General features: G+C 41.6%; 1 protein-coding gene across 4 annotated transcripts in view; it reads right to left on the bottom strand.

Annotated features, from left to right (window-relative positions):
- Nucleotides 1-15,113, bottom strand: part of ADAM23 (ADAM metallopeptidase domain 23) — a 161,057-nt gene that overhangs the window by 103,251 nt on the left and 42,693 nt on the right. For 2 of the 4 annotated variants that reach the window (XM_084818623.1, XM_084818610.1), the window contains exons 6-8: nucleotides 12,415-12,478; nucleotides 7,678-7,750; nucleotides 62-138 (exon numbers count right to left, since the gene is read on the bottom strand). In XM_084818623.1, coding sequence (XP_084674749.1) covers nucleotides 62-138; nucleotides 7,678-7,750; nucleotides 12,415-12,478 — 214 coding nt within the window. The remainder of the gene's footprint in view (nucleotides 1-61; nucleotides 139-7,677; nucleotides 7,751-12,414; nucleotides 12,479-15,113) is intronic. The other 2 variants (XM_084818618.1, XM_084818632.1) reach the window with 1 other exon arrangement.

The raw sequence follows: 15,113 nt of genomic DNA, 5'->3' as shown, positions 1-15,113 counted from the left end.
ATAGTTTCCCCATGTACTTTTAAAACAAAGACATCTTATGATTTGGTGTAGTATTACTGACGTCACTCACAGCCCTTCTTCTCCTTCTTAGCCACTGCAACTCAGACAGGAAGGGCCATTCAGAAGTGGAGTCAGTCTCTATAGAAGAGTAAAAAAAACCAGCAAAGTTTCAGTTTCATGGGATAATACCTTTACCTTTATCAGATGAAACTTGTGGGGCAAATAGTTTTCCTGTGCACCAGAGAATTCTTCACTCGTTTCTGGCTTGCACTGGTACATCTCCCTCCATTTCTGTTTTGTTAAGGACATGTTTCAAATCTGTCATTCTTAGTCAAAATGTTGAAATGAACTGTGGCAAAGCAGCACAGGTACTTCTGGAAGAAATGAACTATTTAGATCAGTTTTAATCTGGATTTAGATTTGATTTTTTTAAAATTTATTTGTCTTGTTACACACACTTCCATACCAGTGGGACTCTGTTTTTAACCTGCAGTGAGTAGAGGACCAGGCACAGGCTACTCTAGAACACCCAGGAAGCTAGACCCAAAAAGGGAAAAGAGACTATGGAAGGACAAGACTCTCCAGTGGTGGTGACCTGCAAGGTGTGTGCCATGTTTGTTTTCTTGCCTGAGAACAACAGGGCCTACACCTGCAACAAGTGCAAGCTGATCACGCTGCTGGAAGAAAAAGTAAGAGGACTGGACTGAAGCAGCGAGTGTCGACCCTTGAAGGAATAAGAGAACACGAAGAGTTCTTGGACAGAATGGACAGGTTGCACCTCACAAAGGATGGGAAGAATGTGTTTGGTCACAGCATGAAGAACTTCATCAGGCGGGCTTTAAACTGAATCCTACAGGGAAGGAAGACATAAAGTTGGGGGTAATAATGGACGAAGGCTCATGCACTGCAATGGACAGAACAGCTCTAAGAGCGCCCAATATAAGTTTTCACAAACATGTAGGAAGAAAGCCAGACCATGAAGCACATGGTCTTTGATGTCTATGTACTAATGCCCAGAGTATGGGAAACAAACAGAATGAACTTGAACTCTTAATACAGGAGGGAAATTATGACTTGACAGGTACAACTGAGACTTGGTGGGATGACTCTCATGACTGGAATACAGCAACTGAAGGATATAACTTGTTCAAAAAGAACACGAGGAACAGAAAGGGAGTTGGGTTGCACTGTATGTTAAAAATACTCATCTCTGCACAGAAATACAGTAGTATGAGCTTAGCCACCCCATTGAGAGCATCTGGGTTAAAATAAATGCAACAAAGAATAAAAGGAACATGGTGGTCAGAGTCTACTACCAGCCACCCAATCAAGGAGAAGACGAGGATTAAACTTTTGAAAAGCAAATAGCCAATGTTTCAAGTAAGCATGATACAGTAGTAATGGGGGACTTCAATTTCTTCAATATTTGTTGAGAGACAAATTCTGCAAAACATGGCCCCTCCAGGAAATTCCTGACTTGTGTGGCGGATAACTTCCTCCTACAGAAAGTAGAGGAAGGAACTAGAGGATCGGCTATCCTTGACTTGATCCTAACCAACAGAGATGATTTAGTGGGTAAAGTAGCAGTTACAGGAACTCTGGGGGAAAGAGACCATGTCATACTTGAGTTCATGGTTCTAAAGGAAGCAAAAGGCGAGTGTAGCCAAGCCCATACCATGGATTTTAGGAAAGCTGATTTTAATAAACTCAGAACAATTATCAGTAAGATCCCATGGCAAGTGACTCTAACGAGAAAAGGAGTCCAAGACGGACAGGAGTTTTTAAAAAAGTAAATTCTCAAAGCACAATTACTAACAATTCCAACAAGAAGAAAAGGTGGAAGACAACAGAAGAAGCCAATGTGGCTTCCCAAAAAGCTTAGGGATGACCTGAAAACAAAAAAGGACACATATAGGAAGTGGAAAGAAGGCCAAGCAACAAAGGAAGAGTACAGGCAGGTAGCACAGAATTGCAGGGATGGCATCAGGAAGGCTAAAGCTGAGAATGAGTTGAGGTTAGCGAGGGATGCTAAAAGAAACAAAAAGCTTTCTTCAGCTACACGCATAGTAAAAGACAGAGGAAAGAAATGATGGTTCAGCTATTAAATGAGGATGGCAAAATGATAACAGATGACAAAGAAAAGGCAGAGGTGCTCAATTACTACTTTGGCTCAGTCTATCCCAAAAGAGGGTCTATGGCCCCCCTGGTAAAGGTGAAGTACAGGCTGAAGGGGCAGGATTGCAGCTTGAGATCGATAGGCATATGGTCAAGGAACACCTAATTACTTTGAATGAGTTCAAATCTCCAAGGCCAGATGAACTGCATCCTAGAGTAACTCGCAGAAGAACTCTCAGAACCACTGTCTATTATCTTTGAGAAATCATGGAGGACAGGTGAAGTGCCAGATGACTGGAGGAGGGCTAATGTTGTTCCCATCTTCAAAAAGGAGGAACCTGGGAACTACTGACCAGTCAGTCTGACATCAATCCCTGGGAAAATTCTGGAGCAGATTCTAAAGCAATCCATCTGTAAGCACCTTGAAAACAATGCAGTGATTACTCGAAGCCAACATGGATTTGTCAAGAACAAGTCCTGCCAGACGAATCTGATCTCATTTTTTGATCAGGTAACCTCCCTTGTGGACTGTGGGAATGCTGTGAACATAATATACCTTGACTTCAGCAGAGCTTTCGACAAAGTGCCCCATGATATCCTGATGAGCAAACTAGCTCAAAGTGGGCTGGATGAAAGCCCGGTGGATCCACAGTTCCGGTGGATCCACAGTTGGGTACAGAATCGGACTGAAAGAGTGCTTATCAATGGGACCTTCTCAAACTGGGGAGAGGTCACAAGCGGGGTACCGCAGGGCTCAGTCCTGGGCCCAGTGTTCTTCAACATTTTTATTAATGACTTAGAGGAGGAGGTGCAGGGAATGATGATCAAATTTGCAGATGACACAAAATTGGGTGGGATAGCTAATACTCTGGAAGACAGAAACAAAATTCAAAGTGATCTGGATAGACTGGAGTGCTGGGCAGAAAACAACAGAATGACATTTAATAGGGATAAATGCCAAGTTCTGCACGTAGGAAAAAGAAACCAAATGCACAGTTACAAGATAGGAGATACGTGGCTCAACAACACTACAAGGGAGAAGGATCTTGTAATTGTTGTCAATCACAAGCTGAATATGGGCCAACAATGTGATGTGGCTGCAAAAAAGGCAAATGCTCTTTTGGGCTGCATTAATAAAAGCATAGCTTCCAAATCCCGGGAAATACTAGTTCCCCTCTACTCAGCACTGGTTAGGCCTCATCTGGAATACTTTGTCCAGTTCTGGGCACCACACTTTAAGAAGGATGCAGACAAGCTGGAGAGGGTTCAGAGGAGGGAAACAAAGATGATCATGGGCCTGGAAACAAAGCCCTGTGAAGAGAGACTGAAAGAACTGGGCATGTTTAGCCTTGAGAAGAGAAGACTGAGGGGAGATATGATAACGCTCTTCATGCAGTTGAAAGGTTGTTACAGAGAGGAAGGACAGGAGCTCTTCTCGATCATCCCAGAATGCAGGACACAGAAAAATGGGCTCAAGTTACAGGAAGCCAGATTCCGGCTGAACATCAGGAAAAACTTCCTGACTGTTAGAGCAATACGACAATGGAACCAATTACCTAGGGAGGTAGTGGGCTCACCCACATTGGAGGCATTCAAGATGAGGCTGGACAGCCATCTGTCGGGGATGCTCTGACTTGGCTTCCTGCATTGAGCTGGGGGTTGGACTCAATGGTCTTGTAGGCCCCTTCCAACCCTACTATTCTATGATTCTAATTCTGTACTGAATCATCCCTAGTTGTTTATCTTTGCTGAGAAAGGGGAAATTATCCTTGGATTTTCCTAAACCTTCCATTGGTTTTTCAAACTATCAACCATGGTATCCTTCTGGACTGATGGAGCTGAGGGCATTCCATTGCAGTGATTCTGCTTCTATCTTTCTGGGAGATTTCAGAAGGTGGTGTTGAGGGTCTGTTGTTCTTTTGGATGGGAACTCTATTGTGGGGTCCCGTACGGGTTTGTACTTTTCCTCATTCTGCTTAACATCCACAGGAAATCACTGTAGGAGGTTATACTGAGTCTGAGTGGCTTGCCATCAAGAAACTGATAACTGCCAGCTCCTTTCAGTCCAAACCACATAACCCTCAGCTACTTTCGGTCCAAACCAGGTGTGGGCTGTTTTGTCACTGACTGACAGTCTGGAACTGATAATGGACTGGATGAGGGTGAGTAAACTGAAGCTTAAATTGAAGACAGAATTACTCATGGTGGGAAATCCTAGTACTGGTGGAGGGCGGGAAATCCCTGTTCTGAATGTGATTACTCTCCTAGAAAGAGTAGTTTGGGAGTGCTTCTGGCTTCAGGCTTCTACATGAATGCTCAGGTTAAGGCAGGAGCCAGAAGCATGGTATATTTGCTTTGATTTATTTTTCAGTTATGCCCCTTCCTGGAAAAAGAGGGATTTGTCAATGGCGGTGCATGCCCTAATAACCCCCTAACTGGATACTGTGCTGAAACTACTTCTGGGATTAGCTTTGAAGGCTTTTGGAAGCTGTAACTGGTCTAGAATGAGGCAGCTAGATTGTTTGCTGGTGTTAGCTACAGAGAGCATGGAACACCAATTTCATGTGAGTTCCACTGGTTACATTTGTTTCTGGGATAAATTCAAGGTTCTTACCTTTTAAAGTGTTTTATAATTTGAAACCAACTTTACAGTCTCATATGTACCTTCCTGCTCTTTAAGAACTAGCTCAGACAAACTCTTGATGGTTCCATCTTCTATCAGGTTGCCCACAATTTGGGATCTTGAACCTTTTAAAACAACTTTAAAAACCAGTCTATTTAGACCAGCTTTTGATGTTTACTGTGCCTAATGGTGTTTTATTGGCTGCTGCTTAACAAAGTTGTCTTCTGACTCAGTGGGGGCAGGTTTCCATGTGCAGACCTTTCACCCTAGAACCAGCAAACATGATTCCTTCAACCTATGCCTTTTGTCCATACCAGAGGACTATCCCGAAAGGCTAGCACCCTCTAACATCATCCACTGGTGCCCACTGCCATTTCTACCTCAGTGATGGCAGCAGACTAACGAGTAAGCCCTCCCCAGAAGCACCACCCACCCCAAACCAATTGCAGAGCAGATAACACATCTGGGTTGGAGTGTCCTACCACACAGTTCTTTCCACAAACAGATGGCTTGATGGCAATAAAGGAGTAAATATAAATGTAATCTAAAATGCAGTCTTTTTTGCAAGACAGGTTAATGCAGTTTTACATGGATAGTTCTCCAGTGAGAAAACAGACTAAATTAATGTACATTTTGTTAAAATTAAAGGAACTTTTTTCATAAAATTCCATGTCAGATGCTTTTATTTAAAATGCATAATTAAAGAGATATACTGAAGGCATGAAATCTTGTTTAATATCATTACTAGTATCCAAGAATGCTTAGACTTTGGTGGAAACTCGGAATTCAAACTATATAAAAATTGATATTTAAAATGTTTTCTCCTTGTTAAATGTTTAGAACTTCAACGTGATAATACATTTTTCCTTGGATCCTGACAGGGTTTCCATAATATTTAAAAATGTACAGGATATCCATTTTAGATTAATATATTCCCAAGAATCTTTTTAATTACAAATGCTCTTCTATAGCAATTCAAGTCTTTGTTTCATAAAGCTGAATCTACTTCTGTTTGGAATATGGGAAAATACAGGATTGTTCAAGTGGAAGTGTATGTAAATTCACAGTGCTGGGAAGACGACAGGGGCATGGACTTGCTCCCTCCACCTCTCCCCACATGCACAATGCTCACATATGCTCTCATATATACATGTGCCACAGTATACATGCACAATACACATGTATACACACTACGCATTATAAACATAAACACACAAGACTGGTGAAAGAATTGGGAGCCCCTATGCCTATCCCTTCCACACATGGGGGAAGGGACAAAGGGGTGGGACAAGGGCAGACCTCTCTTTGCTCTCCCTCTGCATCCACATACCCACATGTTAAACCCGACCAGCTCTCTTCTCCTTTTTCTACTTCCAGTTTCTGCCACTGTCCTTCCAACTACATTTTCAGCAGCTGGGTTAGCAGTAGATAAAGTTGAGGGGAATGCTGGCAGGCAGCCTAAGCCAAGCAGACTTGATGACAATCATCGTGGGGATGGATGGGAATCTGCTGACTGTGCTCAACAAATCCAGTTTTCCACATATAAATGCATAGCAAGTAATGCCTAAGCATCCACGCAGAGGAGGCTGATTCGACCCCACACCATATTCTACAAAGGCAGGGGGTCTCTATCATGGGTAGAGACTCTGTTCTAGACTATTCTATTTTTATAATTTAAAAACATTATGGATTGATAACCAAAAGGCACTGCTTTCCAAAATTTAGTAACTTTTCAGCCAAAACTGAATAGCCAGTCAGTTAGGGACAATGCAAATGTAACATAGCTCATTCCTTCACCACACTTAATGGATCAGGAATGAGTCGCAGATCACACTGACCTTCCATTCTCAAGCAAAATTTCCCCCTGCCACAATTTCTTACACATATGTAAGAGTAATGTCAGCTCTGTCATTAAACATAGTTCATACTAACAAGGATGTGATCTTATTCATACTAACAAAGATGTGATCTTAATCACAGTTTGAAGCTCATTAAAAATCCTGGTTAAGGGTCATCCCTAGTTAGCTTTTACCATGGTTAATGGAACTACTGACACAACCCTTAACCATGATAGGGGGGGGATTTGCATTTGAGACAGGAAGGGTAAGGCAAGGACAGCATAATCCCAGAGCTCATAATCCTTAACCTTGGTTAAAGGAAGGGATACATCAGATAAAGCATTATCCAGCCAAAGTGAAGCTGTTTTAAGTCCCATTGATTTCAATAGGAGAGAGTTGTGCACATGAGCAACTCCCCCATTGGAACTGGCTTCAGTCTGGAAAGATAAAATAACAAACAGCTGTGAAAATATGAGAACAAAAAACACAGAAGGTACTGTAGAATATAAAGTTGATAAATGTACAAGTTAGAATCAGCAATACTTTGGATTGGGTCTTGAATGCAGCAGAGAAATAAGAAGCAGATAGAGGGGACAGGAAATCCTTTTTTCATTCAATGTGGATTTGTCCAAAACTGAGTTCATTGGAGGAAATAATGAGCACTCCAGGCTACCAAAAGAAAGATATACTGGGGTCCCTAAAGAAGAAAAAACTATTTTATTTTGAAATACAACAGATATTTTCATGGATGTTGGTAAAAACTTCAAAATAACTGGACTGGGATTTCCTCATCAGTGGATACCTCAAAAAATGCATTTTACCATTAGCATAACCATCATGTTGTCACTAAGAATTGTGTTTTTTTCAAAAAAAGATATTATTTTAACAAAAGCACCAACTGATTGTGCCTATTCAATTTTGCTGGAAATTGAGGATGTTTGTGTTAGATAATGGTGTAGTATTCCAGTGTAAATCTCTATCACATATATTAATAAATATTGCAACAGAAAATTCCATTAAAATGATTTTTAAATTTACGAAGTTGTTATATAGTATAAATAATTCAGATATTACTGAAATAAGGTATAAATAATGTCATACCAAGGTCTTCCAATTGCTTGGAGGTATTTGTTCCTAATGTTCTCTGGATGATATGTGGCCTACCTGTACTGCTCTGTAACAAAAGAGACAAACAGGTCTATCATACTGGTGGTATAAATTTAAGCAAAAGATATTCTAATATATGGAGTATTTTTTATGGCTTATACATAGGAAGCTCTACCATGAGAATTATCTAAGCTTGCAATATATTAACAAATTAATCCAAATGTGAAAGAATGTACTACTACATGATATAAACTTCAAGTATAGACAAGCTCATACTATGTACTTGATATTTTTATTGTTACAAGTGGGACCTGCAATAAAATGTTGCTGCATGGAATGCCCATGTTCAGGTACCAGTTAACCATGCCTTCTTCCAGGATAAATAACTCCATTCCCTCTCCCCACCCTGGTTCTTCACCTCCCAAACAAGTCAGCCACTATTCAATGGACACTGAACATGCTCAGCCCTCATTGGGATGTTTTGGGACTCCCGTCACCTCAAGATTTTTGCTAAAGTTTTTTTGTTGCTCTGCAAACTTTTGGGTTCCTCTAAGTCTTCTGATACCTCCTCCTGTGGTGCATGGATGGTGCAGTTTTTCCAACAGAGAGAGGAAAGCAGGTGAAGACTGCCTGCTCCAGCTGGACTGCCCCTCCCACCCTTCTCAGGGCCTTCTACCATCAAGTGTCATGTGGGAAGGAACCTTATGAGTTGTATGTTAATATTGCTTACTGTGATTTTATTAATGCGTCTTTATCTTATTTGTAAGCCACCTTGGAAGGAATTTTAGTCTGAGAAGCAAGACATAAATAACAGTAATAAATAAAGTTCAAAAATCTTTCCATATTTTGCAAAATGTTTAGTTGAGGAAAATGGAAGAAAGTAATCTACTTTATCTTGTTGATCTCAAAGACAATATGGCAGCCAGTTTTACGAAATGCTCTTACCTCTGGAGCTATTAACAAAGATTGCCAGAGATCCAGGAGCCAGACATTTGGCCATGGGTTTTCTACTAACATCTTGATGCAGCAACAAACTGTAGGAGTGTACACATTCATCAGCACTGCCCGCCCCCTGCCCCCGCCTGATTACTGGATTGAGTGGCTGTGTATACCCAAACAATCTTAGTTCCTTCTCTCTTCTCTTCCTGAGTTCACCCACCTTTTTTTTAACCACAGGGCAGGCTGGCCACTAAAGAGGTGAACCTAAAGTCTGCTTCTTCCTGCAAAGGCAAGGGTACATTCCTGTCCCTCCAGCTGTGATTCAGAAGTCTACATTCTGAATCAGAGCTTCCCAAAGCTGGATGCCTAATGTCTTCAAGGGGAGAAAACAAAATTTGATCTACACATATAGCAGTTGTCAATTGCAGTTAACATAGGGAAGGAGACAATGGTGAGATATGAAAGTTGGATTTCAAATTAAAACATCAAAGGAAAAACACATAAAAAGGGGGATACAGTAATGTGCTTTGTTAAATTTGGGAAACAGCTGATCAAAAATTAGTACATATATGACCAAAGGTCAGAAAAGGTGTAAGAAGGAATCTTGCCAAAGAACAGTGAGAGGATCTAGGTTTTAGACCAGCCTTCTCCAACTTGGTGGCCTCCAAATATGTTGGATTACAACACCAGTCATCCCCAGCCAACATGGCCAAGAGAAGGCACCATTTTGGAGAAGGCTGTTTTAGAGAATTTTCACAATGTTATAATATTCATATTCCCCTAGCCTTTATTCTCTTATACTTTTAAATCCTGCTGCTGACTTTGCCTCCAACATATTTATATCACATTGTGTATGTATTTTTTAATGTCACATGCACTAAAGTTGTGTGTGTTTGGCCCAATTATTAACGTATTTGTGTGGCACTGCAAACTGTATATCTGAAAATGGTATAGATGTATGTTGGTAATTTTAACAATATATTTGTTGGTTTTATTAAAAGGTTTTGATGTATACAACATAGCAGCCAGGATCTTTTTAAAAAGAGGCATGTGTTTAAAAATGGCTTTTAAAAGCCAACAGCAACTTATCTCTTCAGCAGGAAGAATTGCTATGGCAAAAACAGAAAGCAAAGCTTGCTGTGTGCATAGTTCCTTCTGCATAAGCATGTCTCTTGGATCCTGTCTAATATTTCTATTCTGGGCAGTGGACAATCTAGGTAAGAGCAGCCTACCAGCAATAACAGGTGGCTGTCAGGAACTTCGGGGTGACACTGAAGGGAAGCAAATGATCAATTATCTAAGAACTCAAGATTTCACCAATAGTTATAGCCAAAGTAGACTTTTTCCTGTCATGCATTCAGTTGTTGCTCCTAGACATACCACAGTCACATTAGGAGAGTGGTATGAGAAAAGTCCAGGACAAGTAATTCCAGCAAATGGCCTCACAGAGGAGGCAAGTCTAGAGCACCCTTTTGACTTCCATTGATAGCCCACATGCCTAGTCTTCTGCTTCTGTCTTCAACCATTTTTCCTGTGCAGTGTCTACATCACATTCCTATTCTACATTCAATTGCATGTATCATCACAAAAACCTGCCAGTCATCTTCTTGATTAAACAACATTTAGGTTTTATGACTCAGGATTGTACTATGCTGAACAAACAGCAATATTCTTAGCTAAATTAGTTTTAGTTTACTATTTATGACAGGTATTGCAGGAATCATATTTTTCTATTATATTGAAAACAGTGTGAAATCACAGCTCTGGTTTCCCAGGCTCTCTCAGAAATGATGAGGTTTAAGGCCAATAGTTTAATAGCCAGTTGTTTACCTGCTTTGCATTATCTAACTGAGAACTGTGACGGCAGTGTTACTTCTGCTTAAGAGAATACACAATTGTTATAAAACACAAATATTTTTAATATACCAATAAAGTAGTCCAGTAAATTAGTTTATGGTCTGCACATCATTCATTATGGCTGGAGAGCTACTAAAATCCTATTAATTCTAAGAGAGTTACAAAGTACTACAGCCTTTGACAGTGACCTGGTTTGCATGTCACGTTAAGGCATGGTGGGTTGTTATTGTGGGTGGTTGCAGGGTGGCTTAGTGTGACATCCAAACCCCAAGTGATTTTTCTGTTGTGGGTTGTTTTTCACAAACAAACCACCCTGAGAACCCATGGCTTGTAGTAGGGTTGCTGAGGGTGGCTTGTTTTCAGGGTAGCTTTTTGTGATGTCTGAACCTGGCATGGTGATTTTATCATGGGTTGTCAGGAACAGCTAGAGAGCCAGCCGGCAAGAACAGTGAAAATCCTCCTTGTGATCTCGCTAGTGCTGCTGCCGCCACCATTCTCCCTCATCCCTTCTCAGCACCTTCTGCCTCGGGCTGGATTTTTAATTCCTTTTTTCATAGAAAACTTGAAGGAAGGATACCAGAGCTGTCTTGAACATACTGGCAATTTTTTAAAAAATCAGTCCTATGCAAGTGCGCAAGAGTGAATGTCTGCTGCTAGACAATTTGCATAATTTTCCCGTTTTACAGCTCTGCCTTGAAATTTGTGCAATTTCCCCCTCCGTTTATTGCTTTGCCATGACATGTTTAGCAATCCCGCTCACTGCTCTGTAACCCATATGTATATCTGGCAGCTAGCAATGGAGACCAGTGGAGGGAAATTACAAGCCCGAGGGTGGGGGGAGCCAAAAGCAGCTGGTGGCTGCAGAAGAGAAGGAGCTTTAGGGGCAAGTGTTATTACTTCAGTAGAATGTGAAGCAGCCTTAACAAAAAAAAAAAGAAAAGTGTTCACCAGCAATGGAAGCACCTAAGTGAAGGATGAAATTGACAAGAGGGAGATACTGGTATGCTTGGCTAAACAGCGGACAGGCAGTCTTGCACAAGACCCCACAAAAAAAAAAACCATTAAAAAATTGCAAATGTGTTCCCACCTTTCCTTTTTCTAATCTGATGCAGGCGGGAGGGCAGAGCTTCACTTGGGAAGTGCCAAAGTGCTGGGCTAAGTAGTGGACGGGTGGTCTTGCGGTCTTCCGCATTTGCACAAGACCACGGAAACAAAATTGCAATGTGTTCCCGCGTTCATAAGGACTCGGAAACTTAAATCCCTTTGGTAATCTGATGCAGGGGTGGAGGGGAGTTTCCCTTGTGAGCTGGCATCCCAAGCAGACCAACTGCAGAAAGGGTGCTGATGTAGGGAATGAGGAAATGAGGATTTCTGCTGCAAAGGCCCCTTGGATATATGTCAGCAGCAGCCGGGAGGCCTGGGAGGGACTGAGGAAGAAACAAGCCAGGGCAAGCTGCCGAGTAGGTGATCATCTGTTGGGAGTAACAGACAAGCCAGCCACCCACAATGGCTTATTATCAAGGTGGCTTAGCGTGACTTGTGAACTCACCCAGTATGTCCTTAGACTTTAAATCCACAATCCAAACACTTGACAAGACTCCGAGGTAGCACTGTTGAACATCATGTCAGCATTGTAGGCAGTTTAGAGCTCCAATGAAAATTTACTTAACATTCAAGTTCACAGAATGTGGGTTGTGTATAAGGCAATAGGGTTTCTCTTTTTTTTCTTTTTTAAGAGAACAAAAATATTATACAAAACATGTGGTATAAAAGTTCTAACATAAACATATTTATTCAAGATAACAAATGCAGACAGACCTACATAAGATATATCAGATTGCATATTATATTATTGGCCTAAATAATTATCATCCTCTATTTAGACATGTCAGTAATAAACCAAAACAAGATCTACTTAGGTCACTATTAACTTACCGTACTGTGAATCAATTCCAAAGGCTCGATCAAGTATACATAAGTACTATCTTCAAACATACCACTAAAACATAAAGAAAAAAAGATGTAAGGGCTCTAAAAATACCAAGAAATAGGTCCATGAGAGTATACCAGTGTATGCTTTTCCAAGATTACCAATAAATGTTCAGACTGAAATATTTGAGTATTCCAGAAAGCACCTAGGAACAAAAGAAGTAAGGGCATGATGATAAATGGCTTCTGCAACTGTTAGGAAGGATTAATTATAAGAAAGATTTATAAAATATTATAATAAGAGAGGGGTTGAGTACATATTTATATCTTAGTTCCAATCTAGTTAGGTTGTATGTGAGCATTATATTAAGGCACTTAATGGGATCAAAGACACTTGGATTCATAATTAAAATTTTAAAAATGTGCAGAAAAATGAGCCTCTACAATCTGTGAAATTCCAAATGTTCTTTAAAGGGAAATAGATTTTATTGAAAAGAGCATGAGGCAAACTATAAGATTTCACAGAAGGAGTAAACTATGAACAGAGAGTTTGTAGAAGGAAAATGAGTAGAGAGGGGCATAAGCTGGTCAACTTGAAGCTGACTTCTAAGAACGTTACATTGCACATTTTCCCCCTTACATCAAGATGCCTCTATAAGCTCACAAGCAGGACATCATCACCCTATTTGTCCCCAGCATCTGGTACACTGAGAAATATATATTGCTTTTGAACATGGCTCCATTTAAAAATATTATTAAAAGATAGAAATAAATATGTTCAAAGGCAAAATCACAGGAACATTATTGTAAAAAACTTTAAAAGTAGCCTAAATAATAAGGGCTTTAGCCAAAATATTTCTGCAAGTAAGTGGTGCCAAGAATCAAGAAATGTGAGTAAAATACAGTCTTAACTTTACACAAATATTAATGGCTGTAAGTAAAAAAAGAGGTCTAGGAGACCCTAGCTTGGTTCAGGCTGTTCCCGGACTGGAGCATAAACAAGCAATGAGCTCAAGTGCTCCCTCCTCCCCTTACCTCCTCCTTTCTCATGCACCTAGTTTCGAGATGCCTTTCTAATTTATTAAACCAGTTTCCCATGATGTTCAAACCTGAAAAAGGAAACTCTCACCATGAATTCCTGTTTCCAGGACTCACAGAGGGCATTGATCATTCTTTATCCTTCAGGATAGCCCCTCTTCTTCCATCAGTAGGCAGGGCCAATGAATGGCCCTTGCACCATCTTTGTACACACTTCCCTCTTTTTTTCCTTGCTAGATCGTAGCCTCTACTCAGATGACAAGAATCGTCTAGAGGATGGACTTCTAGAGGAAGAAGAGGGGGATCTATGTCCCCTCTTATGCGAATGCCTTCATCTGCTGCAACTACATTTGCGCTTTTCCTTCCCTTTATGGAATTTCTTATGCGGGGAGGTTGATCTGATGGAAGATGTCCTGTGAGCCCCCAGCCCAGGCTTCATGGCCCCCCTTACCTCCTTGAGAACTAGAGCTTGCACCCACTGTAGAAACTCGGGATGGGCCCTGTCCCCACTCAAGTCTGGCAAACTGGGGGAGGGAGGGGAAGAATCATTACTCACTCCCTCTGCTGCCCTGAGATCCTCCTCTGGCACTGCACAGCCCTGGCCATTGATGGTGTCGGCAGCCATTTCTCCCACGCTGTTGAGGCGCTCAGCCTCCATCCCCATCTGAGATGGGGGCAGGGAGGGGGAGAGACACATTCTTTCGGCTCCTGTCCGCCTGCCCCGTGAGGAGAGGAGGCGGCAGGGCCTGCTGCTTCCTGACTGGCTCGTGCTGCGACTTTGGCAGCAGTGTGAGGCCTAGCAGCTGAGGAAAAAAGGCAGGAGAACTGCAGCGGGGGGCGGGGATGGGGCAGCAGTCATAACAAGAATAACACTGCCCCCTTCATGCCTAGTGGAAGGGCCCTCAGCTCTAACTCATCCATGTGGGGAAGGAAGGGCGGGGAGGAAATAGAGAAGACTCGGCAACGAAAATTAAAATTAAAAAACCTCAGTGAGCACAGAGGCCACCAGAGTCCCTGTTGTAGTGCCAGTAGGCAGGGCTGGTCTGGAGAAGAGGGATATCCCTCCCCCTAGAGGAGATGGCAAACCGTTGGCCCCATCTACTGATGGAAGAAGAGGGGCTATCCTGAAGGATAAAGAATGATGTATCCCCTCCTTGAGTCCTGGGAAACTATGGTTTAAGCACTCTCTGCAAACTGTGGTTTGCCATTCAGTTTTGCAGTGGGCACTAAAACAGTTTCCCAGTTTGGCTGTCACAGAAAATGATTGTTTACCAAACCAGGAAGTCTACCCTGAAGTTTGGTACATGAGCAGGAGAGGGGAGCCCTCAAGCACATTCCCACTACAAATCCTCCCACCAATGCCATTTTTCCCTTGGTCAGGCTCACATCTGGTTCTGGAGTCTGACTGGAGGAAAAATCAATTTAAAATCACAAGTGAAAGCATCTGGAGGAAAGTAGAAGGCAGAGAAAAGGTTAAGCAGTGCCCTCCCAACCTACCAATTCTCCCCTGCAAATGTCTCCCAGCCCTACCGTAGTCTTATGAGGAAAATACCACATTGGGGAACTATGTTTCAAGTTATTCCAATTATTTTGCAAAGCTGAGATAAATTAATATTAATCATTCAGTAGCATCAGTATTTGATAAGATCCCAGGGTTTATGCAAGCT

The sequence above is a fragment of the Heloderma suspectum genome, chromosome 1 (genome assembly GCF_057233095.1).
Source record: "Heloderma suspectum isolate Gila_16-S chromosome 1, 16-S_ref, whole genome shotgun sequence".
NCBI lineage: Eukaryota > Metazoa > Chordata > Lepidosauria > Squamata > Helodermatidae > Heloderma > Heloderma suspectum.
The sequence above is the reverse complement of the archived record's forward strand: the minus strand, read 5'-3'. Positions and strand labels throughout refer to the sequence as shown.